The sequence below is a fragment of the Macaca thibetana genome, chromosome 13, assembly GCF_024542745.1.
Source record: "Macaca thibetana thibetana isolate TM-01 chromosome 13, ASM2454274v1, whole genome shotgun sequence".
NCBI classification, from domain to species: Eukaryota; Metazoa; Chordata; class Mammalia; order Primates; family Cercopithecidae; genus Macaca; species Macaca thibetana.
Genome location: NC_065590.1, coordinates 68,147,272 through 68,173,134, shown reverse-complemented (window position 1 = coordinate 68,173,134; position 25,863 = coordinate 68,147,272). Strand labels below are relative to the sequence as shown.

At 36.3% G+C, this 25,863-nt stretch overlaps 1 protein-coding gene across 2 annotated transcripts in view; it reads right to left on the bottom strand.

The window, feature by feature from the left end:
* Positions 1-25,863, bottom strand: part of SOS1 (SOS Ras/Rac guanine nucleotide exchange factor 1) — a 147,814-nt gene that overhangs the window by 60,071 nt on the left and 61,880 nt on the right. For both annotated transcript variants that reach the window (XM_050753295.1, XM_050753296.1), the window contains exons 3-6: positions 18,899-19,030; positions 16,627-16,791; positions 14,222-14,431; positions 10,740-10,883 (exon numbers count right to left, since the gene is read on the bottom strand). In XM_050753295.1, the coding sequence (XP_050609252.1) occupies positions 10,740-10,883; positions 14,222-14,431; positions 16,627-16,791; positions 18,899-19,030 (651 nt within the window). The remainder of the gene's footprint in view (positions 1-10,739; positions 10,884-14,221; positions 14,432-16,626; positions 16,792-18,898; positions 19,031-25,863) is intronic.

Below are 25,863 nucleotides of genomic sequence, written 5' to 3'. Positions count from 1 at the left end.
GTATATATCTGGGAGTGAAATTTTTGGATCATATGGTAATTCTACGTTTAACTTTTTGAGAAACCAGCAAACTGTTTTCCAAGCAGTTGCTCCATTTTATATTTCTATCAGCAAAATATGAGGATCTCAGTTTCTCCACATCTTCATCAACACTTGTTACTTTCCCTTTTTTATTTTAATTTTAGACATCTTAGTGTATGTGAAGTGGTACTGCATCAAGTTTTTTCTTTTAGAGATACGGTCTAACCTTGTCACCCAGGCTGGAGTGCAATCATGTGATCATGGCTCACTGAAGCCTCAACCTCCTGCGCTCAAGCAATCCTCCCACCTCAGCCCCCCGAGTAGCTGGGACCATAGGCGCACACCACCATCCTGGGCAAATTTTCTAATTTTTGTAAAGACAAGGTCTCACTATGTTGCCCAGGCTTTATAGTGGTTTTGATTTGCATTTCCCTAATTTCTAATGAAGCTGAGCATCTTCTAATGTACCATGTTGGCCATTTATATATCTTCCTTGGAGAAATATCTATTCAAATCCTTTGCCCGTTTTTTAAATTGGGTTATCTTTTTGTTATATACACTGAATACTAGACTCTTATCAGAAATATCATTTACAAGTATGTTTTCTCTTTCTGTAGGCTGTCTTTTGCTTTCTTGATGGTGTACTTTGAAACACAGAGTTTTTAATTTTGAAGAAGTCCAAATCATCTACTTTTTCTTTTATAGCTTGTGCTTTTGCATTATCTAAGTATCCTTTGCCAAATCCAAGGTAATGAGGATTCAGACCTGTTTTCTTCCAAGAGTTTTATAGCTTTAGATCCTACATTGTCTTTGATCCATTTTGAGTTAATTTTTGGATACGGTACAGGGTTCCAACTTCATTCATTTGTGCTTCTCTTATAACTATGGTGTCTTTTCTTGAATAGAAGTTTTAAAACGTAATCTCTTCCTTTCTGGTTTGCTCTGTGTTAAGAAATCTTCCTATGTCAAAGTCATATAAATATATTCTCCTATATTTTCTTTTGAAGTTCTACTCTTCATTTTTAGATTTTTAATATGTTGAGTACTTTCTGTGAATTATATGTGTTATGGAACGAATTTTTTTCCATATAACCAGGTTTGACTCATTATCATTTATTAATGAATTCATTCTTTCTCTACTGATTAATGTAATATCTGTCACATATCAGGAGAATATATGTATATATTTTTTTCAGGGTTCTTTGTTCTGTTACCTAATTGTTACCTGCACCAATACTACACTCTTGTTTACTCCGGCTTCATAATAAGTCTTAGTATGTGGCAAGACTTTATCTAACATGCATTTTATCTAACAAGTACTTGAGGGGACAAGAACAAGTCCCCTCAACTTGTTCTTCCTCAAAATTGTTATTTTTGCTCCTCATTCTTAACACGTGAATTTTAGGATCAGCTTGCTATGCACTAAATTTGTAGATTATTTGGGGGACAACTGGTATCATTACAGTACTGAGTCTTTCTGTCCATGAACACAGTATATATTTCCATTTATTCAGATCTTCCTTATGAATCTAATTTTATTTTATTTTATTTTATTGAGATGGAGTCTCACTCTCTCACTGGGGATGGAGTGCAGTGGCATAATCTCGGCTCATTGAAACCTCTGCCTCCCGGGTTCAAGCGATTCTCCTGCCTCAGCTTCCTGAGTAGCTGAGATTACAGGTGCCCACTCAGCTAATTTTTTGTATTTTTAGTAAAGATGGGGTTTCATCATGTTGACCAGACTGGTCTCGAACTCCTGACCTCGTGATTCGCCTGCCTCAACCTCCCAAAGTGCTGGGATTACAGGAGTAAGCCACTGTGCCCAGCTAATTTTATGATTTTTTTTTTTTTTTTTTTTTTTTTTTTTTAAAGCAAAGGTCTTGTATTTAGTCAGGTTTATTTCCAGGTACTTTATAGTCTTATCTCTATAGTGAAAAAAGTCTTTAAAAATATTATATATTCAATAGACTATAACTTAGCACAGTAATGCTACCAATTTTTACAGGCTGATCTTTTATCCAACAGCTATAATGAGCTTGCCAACTAGTTTAATACTATATAAATTTAGTTGGGTTTGCTATATAGATAATTATATTAACTAAAAATAGGACAATTTTGTCTTGCCTATTCCTTTTCTGTCTTTTTGTATTGGGCAGTACTCACTATTAGAGTGCTGAATAGAAGTGGTGATGGTGGTATTCTTTTCTAGTTTCTTAGTTTTGCTATAGTTTAACCACTATTATATCTCTTACAGACTTTTAGTAAATATCCTTTATTAGGTTAAGAAAGTTGCCTTCTATTCCTTGTTTGCCTGACATTTTAAAGAAATTTATGAATGAATGTTTAATTTTATGGAACCCTTTTTCTTGAGATTTTAACCTGCTAAAGTAGAATACTATATTAAAACTTTTTAAAATGTCAAACCACATAAGAATAAACATCATAAGATATATCATATTTGGACATATGTTTTACTGTATCATAAACTGATTTTTCATCGCTAGTTTTGTTAATACCCGAGAATGTCTCATAGTTTTTTCTTGTATTGTCGTTATCTAGTTTTGATAATGTATTCATACAATCCTGATAAACTTAAGTTACCCTTCATGTCTCAATTCATTGGAACAATTTGCAAAAGAGTAAGATTAACTGTTTCCTGAAGATTGGCAAAACTCATTGTCATATGCTGTCTTCTGTTGCTATAACTGAATACCTGAGACTGGGTAATTCATAAAGAAATTTATTTACCACAGTTTTGGAGGCTAGAAGTTCAAGACAGGCAGGTACATCTGGTGAGGGCTTTCTTGCTGGTAGGGACTCTGCAAAGTCCTGAGGTGGTGCAGGGCACAGCAAGGGGACTACTGCATGTCAGCTCAGGCCCCAAGACAGGCCTGCCATCATGGGGTCCACACCCTGATGACCTTATCTAATCCTAATTACCTCCACAGGCCCCACCTCCAATCAATATATATAGTTGGAGATTAAACTTCCAATACATAAAATATGAGGACACATTCAAACCATAGCATTCACAACACCTGGTCTATGCTGCAAGTCATTTGTTAAAACATATTTTGACTATTCATTTTTGAATGTTTTTTAACTTAGGACATTGATGCTGCTCTTTTATATAATTTTAAAGGTTATGTCATTACAGTTCTTAAACATTTTGAAGTGGATCTTAGTGTTCTTCCATGATTTAAAAAACAGGCTTGGTACAGTGGCTCACATATGTAATCCCAGCACTTTGGGAGGCCGAGGCAGGTAGATCACTTGAGGCCAAGTGTTCGAGACCAGCCTAGCCATCATGGCAAAACCTCGTCTCTACTAAAAACACAAAAATTAGCTGAAAGTGGTGGCACAGTAATCCCAACTATTGGGGTGGCTGAAGCATGAGAATTGCTTGAACCTGGGAGGCGGAGGTTGCAGAGAGCCGAGATCCCATCTAGTATTTGTGTTTCTTTTCCCGTTGATCAGCCATGAGATCTTTTGTTATATCAATTTCTAATTCACGAATTCTGTTCCGTTACTTCCTTACATATTATTCTCTTAGGTGTATCCTGTTCTCTTCTTTCTTGGGTTGAAAGCTTAACTCATTCATTTTTAATTATTACTATTTTTTCAAAAAACGTGTAAAACTGTAAGCTTCTCTCTGCAAAATTTATGTTGAAACTTAATCCTGAAGGCAACAGTATTAAGATATATACAGATATATATCTGTATATATATATTTAGATATATACAGCTGACCTTTGAACCACCTGTGGGTTAGACTTGCACGGATCCACTTATATGCAGATGTTTTTCAACCAAATGAGGATGAAAAATACAGTATCTGTGGGATGTGAAACCCTTGTACACTGAGGGCTGGCTTTTTGTATATATGGGTTCCACAGGGCCTATGCAAGTTTTGCAGGGCTGATGTGGAACTTGAGCATGTATGGATTTGGGTATCTACAGGGAGTCCTAGAACCAATTCCCCACATATACTGAGGGATGACTGTGTGTACACACACACACACACACACACACACACACACACACTCTGTTGTCCCTTGTATCGGTGAGGGATTGATTATAGGATCCCATGCAGATACCAAAATCTAGGGATGCTCAAGTCCGATATAAAATAGTATATTTGCATATAACCTTCAGAGGATCCCTATGTTACTTCTATATGTAAAGAGTTGTTATACTGTATTGTTTAGGGTATTGTAATGTACCCTGATGTAATGTATTCTAATGTGCTCAACAATATGTTAGTACAGCTACAATTATGCCAGTTATGCTTTTTTTCCCCAAAAAATATTTTCAATCCACAGTTGGTTGAATCCACAGATGTGGACGCCATGGATATGGAGGGTTGAGTGTGAGAGAGAGAGAGAGAGAGAGAGAGAGAGAGAGAGAGTGTGTGTGTGTGTAAAATCAAATGTGTTAGTCTAATCTCCTGTAGTCTAATCTTTTTTCTGTTTGATCTGTTAATTTCTGATGGAGACGTGTTAAAATTTCCTATGATAGCAATTTTTTTTAGTTTCTTGTAATTCTGTCAGTTTCTACTTCTTATATTTTGAGGCTTTATAATCAGATGCATACACATTAATGGTTGTTATATCTTCATGATAGTATCCCTTTTACTATTAGGAAGTGTTTCTCTTTTTTCCTCCTCAGTGCTTACTTTGTGTAATTTTATCAGTTAATCTGAATTAATATTGGTATACAGGTTTGATAAGTTTTTATATGTTACGATTTTTCATCCCTTTATCTTAAAATATTTCTGTGGTTCTGTTTTAAGAACATCTTTTATAAGATGCATAAAGTGGATTATTTATTTATTTATTTGAGACGGAGTCTTGCTCTGTCACCCAGGCTGGAGAGGAGTGGCATGGTCTAGGCTCACCACAACCTCCACCTCCTGGGTTCAAGAAATCTCCTGCCTCAGCCCCCTGAGTATCTGGGATTACAGGTGCACACCACCATGCCCAGCTAATTTTTGTATTTTTTTTTTTAGTAGAGACCGGGTTTCACCATGTTGGCCAGGCTGGTCTCAAACTCCTGACCTTGTGATCTACCCGCCTCGGCCTCCCAAAGTGCTGGCATTACAGGCGTGAGCCACTGCGCCAGGCCTAAAGTGAATTTTAAAAAAATCAAATATAATTACTCTCTTTAAATAGGCTGAGTTTCATCAGTTTGTATATACTGAGTTACTAATGTAGTTGGATTTTTTATATCATTTTATCTTCATTATCATTGTTTTTGTTTGCTTCATTTATTCTTTCCTATTATCAGTGAAAATGATAAAAAAAATTACTATAGTTCCTTTTTCCCTATCTGTACATTATAAGCTACAGTATTTCTGTTCTTTTGGTGATTTTCCTAATTTTTTTAAAAATAAATATGGCTATCTATAAATTTTTCAAGTTATTTTTCTATCACAAACACAAGTCCACTTTACATACTGTATACTTTGTCACTAATACATAGAAATATAGTTTAGTCTTTCCAAGACAAAAAACTTTAAAAATATTTTTAAAACTATTCAGCAATTCATTAAATTTATCAACACATTTTCCATTTATTTAGAGACAGTGTCTCAGTCTGTCACCCAGGCTGGAGCACAGTGGCATGATTTTGGCTCACTGAAACCTCAGCCTCCTGGGCGCAAGTGATCCTCCTACCTCAGTCTCCAGAGTAGCTGGGACTACAGGTGCGCACCACCACACCTGGGTAATTTTGGTATTTTGTTTTGTAGAGACGGGGTTTCGCCATATTGCCCAGGCTGGTCTTGAACTCCTGAGCTCAAGTGATCTGCCCACCTTGGCCTCCTAAAGTGCTAGGATTACAGGTGCAAGCCACCGGCCTACACCTACCAATTTCTTTTTCATCATCAGTTCTTGTATTTCTTGACTTCCCTTTGAGTAAAACTTTCCTTCTTGCTAAAGAACGCCATCCAATGCATCTTATAATGAGTGTCTACAAGTAGTAAACGCTCTTGGTCGTTGTATGTTTGAAATGGTTTTTATTTATTCCTCACCTTTTCCTCATTTTTGATAAATTCAGGAATAACTTTACATAAAGTCAGTAATTTGATGACTTTTTATTGTATACAATGCATTTCTGTGACCACCACCCAGATAAAGAAATAGAACATTTCTAGCACCTCAGAAATCTCTGTCATGTTTCCCAGTCAACCACTATTCTAATAATCTGTTTCCAAAGATACATGTTTCTGAACTTCCTATATATCAATATAGTATGTACTTTGAGTCTTATTATACTCAATATTATGTTGTTGCTTTTATCAGCAGTTCTTTTTTATTGCCAGATAGCATTTTCTTGTGTGAATATACCACTAATTATCCATTATGAATAAACCTACCACGAACATTCTTAAATGTCTTTCAGTCAACATAAGCACTCATTTTTGTTTGATATATGCCCAAGAGTTAAAATGCTGGGTCATAGGGTACATTGTGTGCTTAGCTCTAGTAGATATGCCAAACAGTTTTCCAAAGTGGCTGTACCAAATTACACCCTAGCCCCAACCAGCAAGTAGACTTCCAACTACTCCACGGTTTCAAAATTCATTTCCTTGATGAATAACAATGTTGAGCATCTTTTTTTGTGTGTGAAATACGTACTCAAGTCTTTTGCCTATTTTCTAAAAACAAAACAAAACCAAAAAACCCTGAAGTTTTAGTTACTGATTTGTAGGCATGTAGGAGTTATTTTGTTTTGGGGGTTTTTTGTTTTTTTTCAGAGTCTCGCTCTGTCGCCCAGGCTGGAGTACAGTGGTGTGATCTTGGCTCAATGCAACCTCTACCTCCTGAGTTCAAGCAATTCTCCTGCCTCAGACTCCCAAGTAACTGGGATTACAGACATGCACCACTATGCCTGCCTAATTTTGTATTTTTAGTAGAGACGGGGTTTCACCATGTTGGCCAGGCTCGTCTCAAACTCCGGACCTCAAGTGATCCACTGGCCTCGGCCTCCCAAAGTGCTGGGATTATAGGTATGAGCTACTGTGCCCAGCCAGGAGTTCTTAATATATCCCAGATATGAGTCTTTCATTGACTACGTATATTACAAATATTATCTTCCAGTCTATAGCTTGCCTTTTCATTCTATTAATTTTGTCTTTTGATGAAAGGATATTCTTACATCTAATGAAGTCCAGTTTATCAATTTTTTTATTTCATGGTTAGTGCTTTTGTGTCCTGTTTAAGAAATCTTTGTATATTCCAAGGTCATGAAGAACACTTATGTTTTCTTCTACAAACTTTATTATTTAAAAATTTGGGCCGGGCGCGGTGGCTCAAGCCTGTAATCCCAGCACTTTGGGAGGCCGAGACGGGCGGATCACGAGGTCAGGAGATCGAGACCATCCTGGCTAACACTGTGAAACCCCGTCTCTACTAAAAATACAAAAAACTAGCCGGGCGAAGTGGCGGGCGCCTGTAGTCCCAGCTACTCCGGAGGCTGAGGCAGGAGAATGGCGTAAACCCGGGAGGCGGAGCTTGCAGTGAGCTGAGATCCGGCCACTGCACTCCAGCCCCGGCTACAGAGCAAGACTCCGTCTCAAAAAAATAAAAAATAAAATAAAAAATAAAAAATAAAAATTTGTCCTCATTCTTGAATAATACTGTAGTTAGATAGAAAATCCTATTTTACCTTAGTACTTTAAAGATATTACTCAACTGACTGTTAACCTCTGTTGTTAAAGAGAACCCTGCTGCCATTCTAATTATAGTTCCTTCGCAAAATATTTTCTTTTCTGTTTTAACAGCTTAACAGTTTTGTTTTTGTTTTTTTTTTTTTTGAGACAGAATCTTGCTCTGTCGCCCAGGCTGGAGTGCAATGGCGCAATCTCAGCTCACTGCAAGCTCTGCCTCCCAGGTTCACGCCATCCTCCTGCCTCAGTCTCCCATGTCTTAACAGCTTTTAAGATTTTCTCTTTTTTTCCCTTAAGACCAAGTCTTGCTCTGTCACCCAGTCTGGTGAAACCACCCAGTCTGGAGTACAGTGGCGCAAACTCAGCTCACTGCAACCTCTGCCTCCCAGATTCAAGCAATTCTCGTGTCTCAGCCTCCTGAGTAGCTCAGATTACAGGCTCCCGCCACCACGCCTGGCTAATTTTTGTATTTTTTAGTAGAGATGGTGTTTCACCATGTTGGCCAGGCTGGTCTCGAACTCTTGACTTCAAGCAATCCATCTGCCTCAGTCTCCCAAAGTGCTGGGATTACAGGCATCAGCCACTGTGCCCAACCCAAGATTTTCTTTATCTTTGATGTTCTGTAGTTTCACTGCCATGTTTTCAGCTGTGTTTATTTTTATTTATCATGAACAATATTTGGAATTCATTTTTGATGTGGGAACTAATGTCCTCATTCTTGAAAATTACCCATTTTTATGTTTTCAAATATGGTTTCTCCATCACTCTTTGTCTGGAACTCCTATTAGATGTATACTAAGCCTCTCAGCTTATCCTTATTACTTTTTTTTGAGATAGAGTCTTGCTCTGTCACTGGAGTGCAGTGGTGTGATCTCGGCTCACTGCAACCTCCACCTCCTGGGTTCAAGCAATTCTCCTGCCTCAGCATCCCAAATAGCTGGGATTACAGACATGCACCACCATGCCTGGCTAATTTTTGTATATTTAGTAGAGATAGGGTTTCACCATATTGGCCAGGCTGGTCTTGAACTCCTGACCTCGGGTGATCTGCCCGCCTCAGCCTCCCAAAGTGCTGGGATTACAGACGTGAGCCACAGTGCCCGGCTATGCTTATTACTTTCAATTGGTCTTTCATATTTCTTATCTTCGTCTGTGTGTCACATTCTCAGTGAAGTCCTCAATTCCATCTTCCAATTTACTAATTTTATCCTTGAACTGGGTCCAGCAAATGTTGTACTATATAAGTTATTTCAATGCTTGTATAATATATTTAATTCTCAAAATCTCTGTCTTTTGATATCTAGAAATCTGCTCATTTTCTTTCCACCTATTTTTGTTTCATAATAGCTTCTTTATAAATGGATCATATTCCTTCACTTAGCTCTTTCAGCATCCTAAACTTTTAAACTTTTTGTATGTCTATTATACAAAATCAGTTTCATCTGGAATAAATTCATGTTGTAATTGTTTATTTTATTATCATTCTCAGAATTAGAATTTGCCTTGTTTTTTGGAATTTTGTATTATATGCTTCTTGGTGGGAGACTTAATGTTTTGTTTCCTTTTTTTCTCCCATTCCTTTATGATCACTCTTCCAAACCAGAACCTACTCTTAAAATGACTTTGAGGGTTCAGGCTTCATATTAGCTTAATGCTGTAGGAAACTTTGTTAAGTTATTATTGTAAGGCAACGTTTTTGTCTCCCCACATCAAGTCCACAACTTTTTAGAAAACTTTACTGTAGATACCAGGTTGGCAGATTTTCCTAGCATCCTATTATAAGGAGGGACTTGAGCAAGAAGTCTTGCTCTGGCTTTCATGGAACACATTTGAAACAATTCACTGTCCTTAAGAGCCTAAACACCCAGATACCAGAGCTCACTACCTTGAATGTCTATTCCATTCCTGATCTTGTTTTCAAGTCTAGTATATATATTCCACATTTTTCTTTTTATACTTTATTACTTATGTGTGTTTGGAACAGGAATGAAGGGGCTATGGTGATGCTTGAACTTACCATTCTATTTTGCCTGAAAGTCTTAATTAAAAAAAAAAATTTTACAAGCTCAATGCTGTATCATAATGAGTGAGATTTTAGAATGAGAACACAGCAAACGCTAGAAACCTCAGAACGACTCTTAATGCTAACTTATTAGGACTGACTCATGTATTTTAGCATTTGAAATATCTGAGGAGTTAATTTGAAATATCTGAGGAGTTAGTATCTTTCTATCTCATGGTATCTCAATCATCCAGATCCTGGATCCTACTGTCCTATTTACTTCATTCCTATTCTAAATAATAATGTAGTTATCACATACTGAGTAAGCTTACTATGTGAAGGTAGATAGGTAAATACTTCAGATAGGTTATTTAATTTTTCATGAAAATCCTGGTATTACAGATCGAGTATCTCTTACCCAAAATGAAGTGTTTAAGATTTCAGATTTTGGATTATTTGTATTATACCTACTGCTTCAGCATCCCGAGTCTGAAAATCCCAAATCTGAAATGCTCCAATGAGCATTTCCTTGGAGCATCATGTTGGAATAGTTTCAGATTTTGAAGCATTTCAGATTTGGGATGTTTGGATTAGGAATATTCAACCTATATTAAAATTCTTATTTTACAAATAAAGATATGGAGGTTTAAAGAAATGAAATAACTTGCCACTGGTCACACAACTAATAAGCAGCAGAGCTTAGACTGGAACACAAGTAATCTGACTTCAGGTGCAAGTTCTGTGGTCTCTTCCTTAATAGTCATTCACTGACTTTTCTTAACCTTTTACAGTAGGCCATTGGGTGACAGCTGTTATACCTCCCCTTGGTGGTATCTGCTTTTCTATAATTACCAAGAGACCACTTTTTCTGTTTGGTAAGATAACAGAAACATATGTTGACAATGACCCTATGGAAAAGGAGCAATAACAGATAAGTAGTGAACAATTTGTATCTATGACTTTAGCTGGAAAGAAATAAGACTCTTAATTTTAACGTAAATGTAGGTTTTTATGTAGACTTTTTGGGTATATAATTGAAGTACTTACCTCTGCTAAGTCTTCAAAGCAGCTTCCTACTAGTGGATGGGGACTGCCTTCATCTGTCATTTCTACTGTATCTTCTATATGGCCCAGTAACTTTACACTAAGTTCATGTATATCTACTATACGACTAAATATATTTTCTACATCCTGTTTGGGGGAAAACACATAAATTCAGTGAGGCTGTATTATTATAATATTAAACAAATTTTGAGCCAATAACTCATTTTATAGTCACAAAATTTAACATGGCAGATACAGTGAAAAATGTTAATGATTTACAAATATGAATAAAAGATAATTCAAGAATTCCTTCTGCAAAGATGTACAACTTGCAAATACATTTCTCTAGGTCAGTGGTCTTGTAACTTTCTGGTCTCAGGACTCCTTCACACTCTTAAAAATTATTGAAGATTCTAAAAACCTTTTGTTTATAACTATGTATTTCAATGTTTACCATATTAGAAGTTAAAACCAAAATTTTAAAAAAATATTTAATTCATTAAAAATAATAAACCCATTATGTGTTAACAAAAATAGCACTTTTATAAAAAGTAGCCAAATTTTTTTTAAACCACAACAAAAAACATTCAGCAGAAGAATGGCAATGTTTTACATTTGCAAATCCCTTAACATAGTATACTAGAAGACGGCAGGATTTTCATATCTATTTCTGCATACAATCTGTTGTGATACATTATTTCGAAGTATATGAAAAATATAGCTTTTCTGTGTAATTTTTCTATTGAGATAAAACTCATATACCATAAAATTCACTCGTTAAAAGTGTAGTTACTAGTCAATGGTTTCAATATTGGTTGTGCAGTCATCACCAGTATCAAATTCTAGAACATTTCATTACCATGAGAAGAAACCCTATGATTTTTTTGGAAGGTGAATAGCTAAATATCCGGTACAGTCACTCTCCATTCCTTCCCTCTCCCCAGTGCCTGGCAACCACTAATCTACTTTGTCTCTATGGATTTGCCTATTCTGGACTTTCCATATAAATAGAGTGACTATCCTTTTATGGTTCTTTACTAAAATTCAACAAATGATAGTTTCTTAAGGGTTAGTTGCAACATAGAATCTGAAACCATATCCATTTTGTACTTAAAATTAAAATTGGTTACTATCATTTGATTTCTTTTTTTATCAGTGACTATATTTATCAAGTCGACTTTGAGGCATGGCTTATATAAGAAACTCCTATTTTAAATGTTGTTTTGGTGAGATTTTGTGTAGTTATTCACCCTTCTAACCACCAGCACAATCAAGATACAGAACCTTTTCATCATCTTAACTTCTTAAGATGTGCCCCATTTCCATCAACCCTTACTAGGCCTCACTCCCAGGAAACCTGTGATCTCCTTTTTGTCTCTACAGAAATGTCTTTTCTAGAATATTAAATAAATGGAATCATATATTGTCTTTTGTGCCTAGTTTTTTGCTTATATTTTTGAGATGCACCCATGCTGTTGCATGCATAACTATTTCATTTTTTTTTATTCCTCAGTAACATTCCACTGTATGGTCATACCACAGTTTGTTTATACATTCACCTGCTGATGGACATTTGAGTTGTTTCCAGTTTGGGGCTATTACAAATAAAGCTGCTATGAACATTCATGAACCAGTTTTGCATGGACATGTTTTCATTTCTTCTGGTTAAAAACCTAAGAGTAGAATTGCTGGGCAATATGGTTAGTTTATGTTTATTGTTATAGAGAACTGCCAAACTAGCCAGGCATGGTGGCTCACGCCTGTAATCCCAGCATTTTGGGAGGCCGAGGCTGGTGGATCACTTAAGGTCAGTTTGAGACCAGCCTGGCCAACATGGTAAAACCCTGCCTCTACTAAAAACACAAAAATTAGTCAGGTGTGGTGGCACACACCTGTAATCCCAGCTACACGGGAGGCTGAGGCAGGAGAATGGATTGAACCCGAGAGGCAGAGGTTACAATGAGCCAAAATCGCACCCCTGCACTCCAGCCTGGGCAACAGAGCAAGACTACATCTCAGGAAAAAAAGAGAGAGAGAACTGCCAAACTGTTTTCCAAAACATGCCAGTTTACATTCTCAAGTAATGTGGGAATTTTATATTCCCACAAGCAGTTGCTCCATACCCATTTCAACTTTTGGTATTGTAAGTCATTTACATTTTAGCCTTTCTAATGAGAATGTAGTAGTATGTCATGGTTTTAACTTACATTTCTCTAATGATTAGTGATGCTGAACACCTTTTGATGTGCTTTTTGGCCATTTTGGTTCTTGATTTTTGTGTCCTCAGAAACCTTTGCCTCTTCTTTACTCTTTTTGTTAAGCAACTTTATTGAAACATTATTTAGAAACCATACAATGTATCCATTTAAAGTGAGTAATTTAATAGTCTTTAATATATTTACAGATTTGTACAACCATCACGATAATCTACTGCTTTATTTTTTAATGTTCACTCATTGCCACAGCTTGAGCCCAGTCCCAGCCTCTGTAGTGAGCACTGCTTCTCTATCAGTCATTTATGCCTGTGTGGCTACAGTTCCAGGAATTACCAGTGTGTAGCTCCTATGACAATCTCACCTGTTCTCACTCAGCATTTCTTCAGGACCCAGTTAGGTTAGTTTGATTACTACAGTAAGATCAGTAATCCTTTGTCTAAGTGTCAATGTTACTAGCCCCTTCCTTTGTGCTCCCAATACTACTGCTGTCATACTTCTAATAGGGTAATTACCACATTTTATTGCAATGTATAGTTTATATCTCTGTCTTGACTAAACTTAAGGAAAGGAACTGTTTCTTTTCTTTTCTTTTTTTTTTTTTGAGACGGAGTCTCGCTCTGTTGACCAGGTTGGAGTGCAGTGGCGCAATCTCGGCTCATTGCAAGCTCCGCCTCCAGGGTTCACGCCATTCTCCTGCCTCAGTCTCCCGAGTAGCTGGGATTACAGGCGCCCACCACCACGCCCGGCTAATTTTTTGTATTTTTAGTAGAGATGAGGTTTCACCATGTTAGCCAGGATGGTCTCGATCTCCTGACTTCGTGATCCGCCCACCTTGGCCTCCCAAAGTGCTGGGATTAGAGGCGTGAGCCACCGCGCCCAGCAGAACTGTTTCTTATTCATCTTTGAATCCCTGCTGCCAAGCATGGTACCTGACAATACAGTTGGCATTGATGAAGTGTAGGCTGAATGATTCAAATGACTCAAACAAAAATATCTTCCACCTAAACAAGAAGCTTTATCCTTTGGAGTACATGGACAATTCTGTGAATTCATTTTCACTTACATAATCAGTCTACTTTGTATTTTGTCTCTTAATTTCTGATGTTAAATCTCTTGAAACTGTTATAGCACTTTGTGATCATGAATTAAGTACCACAACTTAAAAAAATTAACAAATTAGTAATCATGAACTATACAACTTCAAATTTGAAGTGGTCATGCAAATTTCAGAACACATCCAATGACAGGCATATATACAATGATACTTACATTAGCTGAAAACAATTTTGAATTGGAGACAAAGGGCTCTCTAAAAACTTTTATAATTAGATTTAGTTCCCTTATATATTGTCGAATTTCTGCCATAAATGCTTTTACCAAATCATAGTAAGTTTGTTCTCCTGAGGTGGAAGGCTCTTCATCAGTTAAAGATAATATATTAATATCTTCTACATCTTGATGAAACATATCCATCAATACCTATATAGTCAGAGATATAAAAAAATAAAATATGAAGCTTTCGTCAAATTTGACGTGAAATGCTTTAAGTTCTCTGAATAAAGTTCTTAAATGATAAAAAAGCAAACAAGCAAATTTCTCCTCTTGGATATATTGCCAGCATTCCTCCACAGCTTCTCTAAAACAGAATTCAACATCTGATATCACTTACTACACTCCTCCAAGTTCTCTATCACTACTAGTATTCATCTGTCTGTCTCTCTTGTTAACCTATTACTTCCAATGTGTTTCCAGATCCTGTCTGTAATTTCTCTGACTTGGTTTTCTCTGTTTTATACCCTGCCATCATCACTTTATTCCATGGCCTCAGTATCTCATATTTAAATAATTTTTATAGCCTTCTATTTGGCCTATTTTCCTACATTTGTTGGGAACTGGTCAAAATAAGCTTTTATTTTCTGCAAGAAGTCTACTGTTACTAATCTTGCTAGAACACATCTTTCCCCTTCTTGCGAACTTCTACAGCATCATATCTCTATAACACAATAAAATAATATTTTATCTTGCGTGCTTTGATTGTTTCATGCATGTAAGTACAACTTCATCAACTCTGAAGCCTTGTTTTATATATACTTCTCTTGCATCTCCTGCCTGTGTTAACATGTAGTAGGTATTCAAAAATATTTTATTTATCTGCCTTCATTAAAAAGCATCAAGTATTTCATATTCGTCTAGATAGTAATTTTTTAAAACTAAATACTTACTCATTTAAAAATACCCAAACATTTGAAATTCTTCTTCAAATCAGGTGGGTTTTTTCACTCTATATGGCCACATTCTCAAAGAACAAATAAATACTAAAACATAATTTAGTGGAATCAGTAATCAGAAATAATATTCCAAATCAGTAAGAGTATAATGAGGAAAATGGAATGAAATGCTTCAACAGAAAATATTTTCCTTTCTGCAAAGTTGTTTCCGTAAAATGAACATCCTTAGGTAATGACGAAAAGCTTTAGACTCAGAGAGACCTGGAGTTCAAGTCTAGGCTTTGAAACTTCTCAGAAGATTCTGGACCAATTTCTTTATCCCTGTGAATTTCAGTCTCCTTTTTATAAAATGTAGATAAGATCACTCACCTTAGAGGAATATCATAAGGACCAATGGAGATACGCCACATATATGCCTAACCTTCAGTAAGTGTTTGCTCTTATTATTATTATTGTAAAACCACAAAGTAGTATCTGAAGAAAGCTAGGTGCCAAAGTAAAACTATCGTTTTGAGGTTTTACATTTTGAAAAATTGTTTTTAAGTAAATCCATAACCTTATAAATCTTTCAATCCAAATAAATTTTAACAAATTTACAGCCGGGCGCGGTGGCTCAAGCCTGTAATCCCAGCACTTTGGGAGGCCGAGACGGGCGGATCACGAGGTCAGGAGATCGAGACCATCCTGGCTAACACGGTGAAACCCCTTCTCTACCAAAAAAATACAAAAAACTAGGCGGGCGCCTGTAGTCCCAGCTACTCCGGAGGCTGAGGCAGCGTAAACCCGGGAGGCGGAGCTTGCAGTCAGCTGAGATCCGGCCACTGCACTCCAGCCGGGGCGACAGAGCGAGTCTCCGTCTCAAAAAAAAAAAAAAGAAAGAAAGAAATTTACTATTTGCCAGGCACGGTGGCTCACGCCTGTAATTCCAGCACTTTCGGAGGCTGAGGCAGTCAGGAGTTTGAGATCAGCCTGACAAACATGGTGAAACCCTGTCTCTACTAAAAACAAAAAAAAAATAAGTCAGCCATGGTGGCATGTGCCTGTAATCCCAGCTACTCAGGAGGCTGAGGCAGGAGAATCGCCTGAATCCAGAAGGCGGAGGTTGCAGTGAGCCAAGATTGTGCCACTGCACTCCAGCCTGGGCGACAGAGCGAGATTCCATCTCAAAAAAAAGAAAAGAAAAAAGAAATTAACTATTAAGAGATTACTCTAATTAACCCTAGTTGCAACAGCACAGAAGAAAAAAACTGCATGACATAAACACATTTTAATATCATATATCTAATATCTTATTTCTATAAAGTGGTATCTTGAATCCCTGCTATTAGGTTACTGGAGATATTCCCCAACACGTAGTACAATTTTATTCTACATGAATAGTATGTTAGCATTTAATAAGTCATAAAAAGAAACTTAAGAAAAAAATATAAAAGCTCAGTTTCCTACCTTGTCAGCACACATTGCCACTTTAATATCTTGTTTTGTAATTTCATAATGCCGTATATTTCTTACATAATTCCCAACCAGCTTTAAAATGTCTGCAGAAATGTATTCTAAGACTGCTACTATGTAAACAGAAACCTGATGGTCAATTTTATAACCTAGGACCTCCTGCAAAATTAAAAGAAAAGTATGTTTAAACATCATATACTGTAAATTTAACACACTGATTAAAAATAAAAAACATATTTGCAACTTAGCTTACACTTTTTTCCTGAGGCCTGTGCTTACCAACAATATTTAATTTTAAGTGGTTCAACAATGAATAATATATGTATTACTATTGAAAATGTAAGCTAAGACAAGACAAGGCAAAATTACCTCTAATGATGTAAAATACTTAAGCAGCAGAGATTACAAATAGATAATCCCTAACCTATAAAGGAAGACCCAAGTTTGGAGAAGGGAATAAATGCTCCTTGTTACCTAATTCGGAATACCTGGAAGTAACTACAACAAACAAGTTTTTTCTTTTACAAAAAATGAGAGTTAATATATTATTGGTATCTAGGAATCTCTACCAGGCTTATACTTTTATCTTTACCAAGGGAAGATGGGCTCCCCCAAACTATAGTGGGCACATTCCTGGTATAACCCTGGCAATTTCTATGAAAACAAAATTCATGGCCGGGCGCGGTGGCTCAAGCCTGTAATCCCAGCACTTTGGGAGGCCGAGACGGGCGGATCACGAGGTCAGGAGATCGAGACCATCCTGGCTAACACAATGAAACCCCGTCTCCACTAAAAATACAAAAAAATTAGCCGGGCGTGGTGGCGGCGCCTGTAGTCCCAGCTACTCGGGAGGCTGAGGCAGGAGAATGGCGGGAACCCGGGAGGCGGAGCTTGCAGTGAGCTGAGATCGCGCCACTGCACTCCAGCCTGGGCGACAGAGCGAGACTCCGCCTCAAAAAAAAAAAAAAAAAAAAAAGAAAACAAAATTCATGTTATGTCCTACTGAATAATGGCTGCTGTTAAGAAAATGTTAAATAGCCCTAGTATTAGACTTCAAAGAGAATATGGGCTTTTGTGGGACTGGTCTGTTCATACAGAATAACAAAATCTATTTTCCAAACAACTCATTTAAGGGAAAAAAACAACTTTGAAATAAGAAGTTTGTTACAAACTGGAGACAGGCTGTATTTATCTTTTAGGGTATATAAAAACTATTAAATGTATCATGATAAAGGTGTATTAAAATAAATTGAAATGATATTCACAATTAGCACATAAAACTCAAAATCTAGGATTATTAACATAGTATTTATATACCTCAATTTAATTCTCTTAGAATACAATTCAATGTATGGCCAATGAAAATCATGAAGAGAATGATGAAGTAGTTTTCCATAAGGCAGATATTTCTATTCAAACAATTGAATGCAAAATACAATCTTAAACTCATTCAAGTGTTTAACTTTAAATTTTGGAAAACATCAAGCAAACCTGAACTTTCTGACACTATCACTTAGAGTCTTGTGAACTTGGCCTAGAAGTTACTTAATCACTTTCTGCCTCTGTCACTTCATTTACAAACTATGGATAATAACAACTTTGTTGAGTAATAAAACTCAATGTATACAAGTATTAACATTTTGTCCATATTATAGTATGTACAAAATCGCTGGCATTTAAGTTTTCACTTATTATAATACCTATATTTTTGTTGTGAGAGATAACAGTAGTTCATTATATTAACTAAAATAGAAATAGCATTACTTGAGCTTCCAGCAATTTTTCTATTAGTTCCGTAGAGACTCAACTGACTTATTTATTTACATGGTAAATAGGACTGGAGAGTAGGTGATCTTTTTGTTCAGAGATTACACATAGCCTTATGGCCTTTTCACAGAGGTCTCTACACAAAGTATTAACATCAAAAGGATTTATAGGAACACAGGTCTAACCAAGAAGAGGAGTTTTATAAATTCTCTTTGTGGTCCTAATTACATCTGAGATAAACAAAATCCACAATAACTTTCTTAGTCCTCTCAACTTGCTTATTTCTATTGATATGAAATTACTTTAAATCATGTTGCCCAGTTTATATTTTCTTATTATCATAGCATCCCCTCCCACCACATAAATCTCTGGAAAACTTAGAATGAGAGAATTTTACTCTTAAGTTGACTCAATTATCCATAAAATATATTCTTATTGTATAAAAATGGTGGGTTTTATTTTTCCCTTAAAAGGCAAGAAGGCAGTATTTCAGCATTACCTTTAATAAAGGATGGATTTTTTCTACTGGGAGGGATAAAGGGTTTCTTCGCTTCCTCTTTTCAATAGCTGATTGGGCATCAGCTATTGCCCACTTATCAATTGGATGAGGGAAACTTTTTTGAACACGTTCCTTGGAAAATAGGAAAACAACAACTAAGCAAATATATTAAATAGTGCTCTTCACTTAAAATTTACTTTTAAAATCAAAGAATACCAAAAGTAGAGCTTTTCACATGTGGTATAATTTACATTACAAACATATTGAAACTAAGAGAAAACAGTAATTGTCAATGAATTAGTTCCTTAATTAGGCAATAAGAGACTAAACATTCTTTCTATTATCTAGGGGAAATATCACATCCTGAATTTCAACTTCACTGTGATAAAGCTAATTACAAGAATGAGTAGAAGCTACCTTAAATAGTACTTGTCTAAAATTTCAAGGAACACCACCCAAGATCAAGAAGTAAATATCTAAATCCAGGTCTCACTCGTCCTTACTTTCAGTACTAATTACATGCAGCATTTTTCAATTGGAAACCTCTATGAATATTCTTTATCCACCATGCAAAGGCACTTCAGAACTATTTACAAATCATGGAAAGCAACAGTTTGCATTGGTGACAGCAATTTTAATACACTGTAATTTCTTTAAAGTCCTCCCATAGTCATTCATTTTTAACAAAATACTTCAATTTAATTTCCAGAAATTCTTTAGTTAAAACTTCCACTGAGAGTGAAAGAACTCAGGTTACTATCACAGTTGAATTTCCTTCCTTATTAAACTAATTCACTTCAAAAAGGCGCTTTCATCCTCTCAAAACTTTTAAAAATTCACTTGCAGGATACCATAACTAAAACCAGTAGAGGTCGCTATTACATAACTTTTACACGTGTTTTGAATAAATGAGTATTCAACTAGTATATAAAAACTAGATGAAATTAAACATCATCCCTAATTATAAATCTGAATAAAAAGTTTTAATTATTTGCTAGTAAAATGGAAAATAAAAAACGTGTGATGCCCTGTGATGTCCTTGGTGGTGAGAAGGGTGGAGAACACAATGATTCTTGGAAATCTTAAGAGCAAATGTATAAATTGAGGGGTGTAATCCATTCAATTTTAATAAATCTTATCTTCATCTATGTCCAAGGCTAAATCAGCTTCCAAATAAAGTTATTTTAATTCTAATTAATCAAATTAGAAGCATGTTGAAATAAATTATAGTAGTTAAAAATGGGGTTTACAAACGTTTTCAACTGTCTGGTTGAAAAGCTATTTGCCAGGACACCAGCCTCATACAGTAAAAGGCAATACAAAGGTCCAAATATGGAGAAGGCATCGCAGATAAAAAAGGAGAAAAGGGAAGGGGTAAAGGGAGAGAAGGGAACATCCAAAACAAGAATTCTTTTCTTTTTTCCAAGTTTATTTTACAGACTTGCTAATCCAAAAATGACAAGATATTCAGGACTAACTTACGTGGTTTTCAGTTAAAATGTTTATAGTGATGGGTTTAACCCATGATTAACTAAGTGTAACCATGGTACAAACCTAATAATGCTATGACCCTGTGGCTTTCCAACATTTTTTAAAACCCCAACTCATAGTAAGAATTTTCAACACATTTTTACATTATACCCTAAAATACTGCACACATAGTCAAATGAAGCAAAGTTTCCTAAAACAAACCTGTCCTTATTATATGTAGCACACTGGCATTTTCTATTCTGTTTTTTATTTATATATTTACTTATTTTGAGACAGAGTCTTGCTCTGTTGCCCAGGCTGGAGTGCAGTGGTGCAATCTCAGCTCACTGCAACCACCACTCCCAGGTTCAAGTGATTCTCCCGCCTCAGCCTCCCAAGTAGCTGGGATTACAGGCGTGTGCTACCATGCCCAGTTAATTTTTGTATTTTTAGTAGAGATGGGTTTCCCCATGTTGGCCAGGCTGGTCTTGAACTCCTGACCTCAGGTGATCCGCCCACCTAAGCCTCCCAAAGTGCTAGGATTATAGGTGTGAGCCACTGTGCCCGGCCTGTTTCATTTTTTAAAATGAGGTTGGGCAATGCACTAAAGTAATTTTATGACTCCAGGCCATGACCTGGAGTCTAAAAACACTGGTGCACAGTGTAGATATAAAAGCAGTAAAAAGTAAAAATTTTGTTTTTTTTTAGATAGAAAAAAGTAAAAATTTAAAAAAAAAAGCAATAGAAAAGGACAGAAGTTGAACTCAACCTGACAATTAATTCTAAATAGATTTACATGTCTTTGAAAAAAAAAATCACCAGTGGTGGAATTACAGAGACTAACTGTAGGAAGGGGTTGAGGTAGAAGAAAAAACAGAACAGCAACCCCTGTCCATTATCAATTACGTCTACCTCATTCCAGGTTTATTGTTTTGAGGAAGTAAAGAAGAGGAAAGAAAATCTCGAATGATTTTTAAAAAGGCAAAGTGGTAATAATGAAGCACAGCACATTTTAAACTTACTTACAAGGGTATTAATGAAATCCAATTACCAAATATATACTTAGGAGATAATGCCAAGGGTCAAAATGCATGGGGAAAAATTCATAGGGTTTTTTTTTTTTTTTTAAAAAAAAGGTGTTTCGAATGTGGAGAGGCCAAACCGAAGGAATTACTTTATTTCTTGTAGTGGCAAATTTATAATTTTATAGCAAAATAAAATTTCTTTCACAAATATTTTATATTTCTTTACTTTTTACTTATTTTGAGGGGGAACAGGGTCTTGCTCTATCACCCAGGCTGGAGTGCAATGATGCGATCATAGCTCACTGGAGCCTCAAACTCCTGGGCTTAAGTGATCCCCCCTGCCTCCGCCTCCCAAGTAGCTGGGACTATATGTATGTGCCCCCACGTCCAGCTAATTTTTTTATTTTTAGTAGAAATGAGATCTTGCTATGTTGCCCAGGCTACTCTGGAACGCCTGAGCTCAAAGTGATCCTTCTCCCTTGGCCTCCCAAAGTGCTGGGATTACACACATGAGCCACTGCACTCAGGCCTTCATGTATTTTTAAAAAGAAGGCCAAGGAGGACTGATCAATGAAAGATTCATGAATTAGAATACTATTACTCTCCTAATTTCAAGATTAATACTTTTATTTGTATTAAATGAGAAACTATCTTTATTAATATCTAGTACCTCTGGGAAACATTAATGAGATACAGAGCTAAGTTTGAGATTCACCTCTATTATTAGCAGAACGCTGTTTTTTCCTTTACATAAAAAATAGGTTTAAAAAGATAATCTTGGCCAAACCCAATACAAATATTCTAGGTCCTATATAAATTCCTACATATGTACTTCAGTTAAAAAAAATTTAGATCCTCATATACTTTTGTATGTGTGGGAGAAATTTGTTTTTGTTTAGAAAGGTAGAAAATATGCATAAATTATTTGGGGAATCTAAATGTTAATGGAAAGCTTATTACAAATTATAGGGACTTGGCTGGGTGTGGTGGCTCATGCCTGTAATCCCAGCACTTTGGGAGGCTGAGGTGGGCGGATTGCTTGAGGTCAGGAGTTCAAGACCAGCCTGGCCAATATGGTGAAAACCTGTCTTTACTAAAAATACAAAAATTAGCCAGGCATTGTGGTGCACGATTGTAGTCCCAGCTACTCAGGAGGCTGAGGCACGATAATCGCTTGAACCTGGGAGACAGAAGTTGCAGTGAGCTGAGATCATACCACTGCACTCCAGCCTGGGTGACACAGCGAGTCTCTGTCTCACAAAAAAAAAAAAAAAAAAAAGAAAAGAAATAAAAAAAAAAGAAAAGAAAAGAAAGAAAGAAATTACAAGGACTCTTTAGGATTCCAAGGGAAAAAAGCTAAAGAAAAAAATTAATGGAAAAAGAAATCAGACATTTGACATTTTACGATGAAGGGCTAATGACAAGAAAAAGTCTAAGATAAAGGAGTTTAAAAAAAAAAAAAAAAAAAAAAAAAGCCTGAGATGAATGAGGAAAAGAAAAATGTATCAGTGTCCTAAGAAATCAAAGCTGGTTAAATATAGGTACGTATACACCAGAAAGGGAAGGCATAACAAAGGAAATCAGTCTAGTCAAGTAAAGAACAAGTACAATTATGAAAGGACAAGACCTAAGAAATTAGAGAATATACTTTACTAGGGTCATAACACAGGAAAAAAATATTAGCTTTTGCCTCTATTTTTTCAAAGTTTAAATACAGAAAATTATACTTATTATAAAAGAGGGAAAAATAAACCAGATTGGAGCAATTTTTATACTATCTTTTAACATTTGAATTAATTGGAATCAACAGAGCCAAATAATATATACCCTTCTTCTGCATTCCCAAAGCATTAAAATATATATAATACAGTGGGCCTTCCATATCCATGGTTCTGCATCTGTGGATTCAACCAACCGCAGATCAAAAATATTAAAAAAAAATTTAAAAAATACAAAATTTAAAATACAATGTAGTAACTATTTACATATAATTCGATTTTTTTTTTTTTTTAAGAGTTAGGGTTTCACTCTGTCACCCAGACTGAAGTGCACTGGCACGATCATAGCTTACTGTAGCCTTGAACTCTTGGGCTCAAGTGATCCTCCCACCTCAGCCTCCTGAGTAGGTGGGAGTACAGGCGCAAGCCACTACACTTGGCAACATTTACTTTGTATTAGGTATTGTATAAGTATTCTAGAGATGATTTAAAGCATATGGGAGGGTGTTCATTAGTTATATGCAAATACTATGCCATTTAATATAAGGGACTTGAGCATCCATGGATTTTGGTATCTTCAGGCAGCAGCCTGCAACCAATCCCCCACAGAAACTGAGGCACGACTCTACTCCCTTATTCATGTGCAACACTGCCTGACAGTAAATACTAATATATTGGCAGTACAGATTAGTGATTACTGGCTACATCAATAAAACAAAATTCCACTCATTTGGACTATGATACAATTTGTGATAATCTGTAGTACAATTTACCAAAACTTTTTAATTACCATCAGCAAAATATGTATGCACAATCCATCTGTTTTCAAGCACTTTTGAAGCACCTATTTTCCTAAAACTATAGGGCAACTAAAAATCACTCTTAGACATATCCCCTAGGAGCTACCAAATTAAGTAGTAATTGCTACCGTACTTTGAATTATGCTTATACTTTAAAGCAAAGTGTATTTTTTAAACATTTTTTTTTCAAACTTCTTTTTTTTCCTTTTAGACAGAGTCTCACTCTGTCAGGAGTGCAGTGGCACGATCACAGCTTACTGCAGCATCAACCTCCTGGGCTCAGGCAATCCTCCCACCCCAACCTCTCAGGTGGCTGGGACCACAGGCATGTACCCTCATAGCCAGCTAATTTTTTGTATGTTTAGTAGAGACAGGGTTTTGCCACATTGCCCAGGCTGGTCCTGAACTCTTGGGCTCAGGCAATCTGCCCACGTTGGCCTCCCAAAGTGCTGGGATTACAGGTGTGAACCTGTAATTTCACCAAATTACCAGCCAAATTTATTTATTCCTTACATTGACTGTACATGTATATCATGTACAACATGATGATGCTTGGAAGTACATATATACTGTGGAATGGCTAAATCTAGCTAATTAACAAATGCATTACCTCACATAGTTATTTTTGTGGTGAGAACAATCAATATCCACTCTTAGCATTTTCAAGAGTACAATATACCATGATTAACTATAGTCACCATGCTGTACAATAGGATCTCTTGAACTTATTCCTCCTAACTGTAAATATGTATTCTTTGAATGAATCTTCCCCAATTCCTTTTCTCTCCAATCTATACAGCCTCTGAGAACCATTACGAAGTGTATTCTTTAGAAAGATTTTTAAATGTGTATATTCTGCTAATTCAGATTGATCTATTTTTAAAATACATTTTTTTCTTTTTCTTTTTTTTTTTTTTTGAGATGGATCTTGCTCTGTCACCCAGACTGGAGTACAATGGTGCAATCTTGGCTCACTGCAACTTCTGCCTCCCACAATGGTGCAATCTTGGCTCACTGCAACTTCTGCCTCCCAGGTTCAAGAAGTTCTCCTGCCTCAGCCTCCTGAGGAGTTGGGATTACAGGTGCCTGCCACCACGCCCAGCTAATTTTTTGTATTTTTTTTTTCTTTTAGTAGAGATGGGTTTTCACCATGTTGGCCAGGCTGTTCTCAAACTCCCAACCTTAGGTTATCTGCCTGCTTCGGCCTTCCAAAGTGCTGGGATTACAGGTGTGGGCCACTATGCCCAGCCTCTAAATACATTTTTCTTATGTGACCCTCAAAACCTAAGAAAAATATTTTATGACTCATCACAAAACATACTTAGGGCTTGCTAAATTTAGGAACCTTGTTATTTTAATAGAAAGTTTTGTAAGTGTATTAAAGAAATACTGAATCCTAGTGAATGAGGAAAATGGAAAATTATTTCCTGATAAAAGAATATAAGACACCATTTGCTATGGTCCAAATGTTTGTGCCCCTCCCAAATTCATGTTGAAACCTAAACCCCACTGTGGTGGTATTAAGAGGTATTAACATCACTCTTCCATTCTCATGTAAAGTCCTGCTACCATTCTGTCCAACTTTATGGTTTACATTAGGGACACACAAAATACCCTGGCCTCTTAATTCCATAAACACCTCATCTTGGGGACCTTCACCCCTGGTCTAGCCACATCCTGCTTTGTAACTATGTTACTTAATGAAATCTTACATTCAAACAACTCTTTCTCTCATCTCAATCTATTCTATTTATCTCTTTCAGATGTCCTAATATTATCAGTTCTCTGACCTTACTGAGAACTCTAGTACCCTGTTCTCTCCATGTTTTTCCATTATATGTGCCCTCTCCTACCTGGTATTAGAATGCATGCTCAAAAAGCTAGACTTTCTGGTTAAAAGTCTTGGCTTCACTACTTAATAACTATGACCTTGGGCAGGTTATTCAACCTCT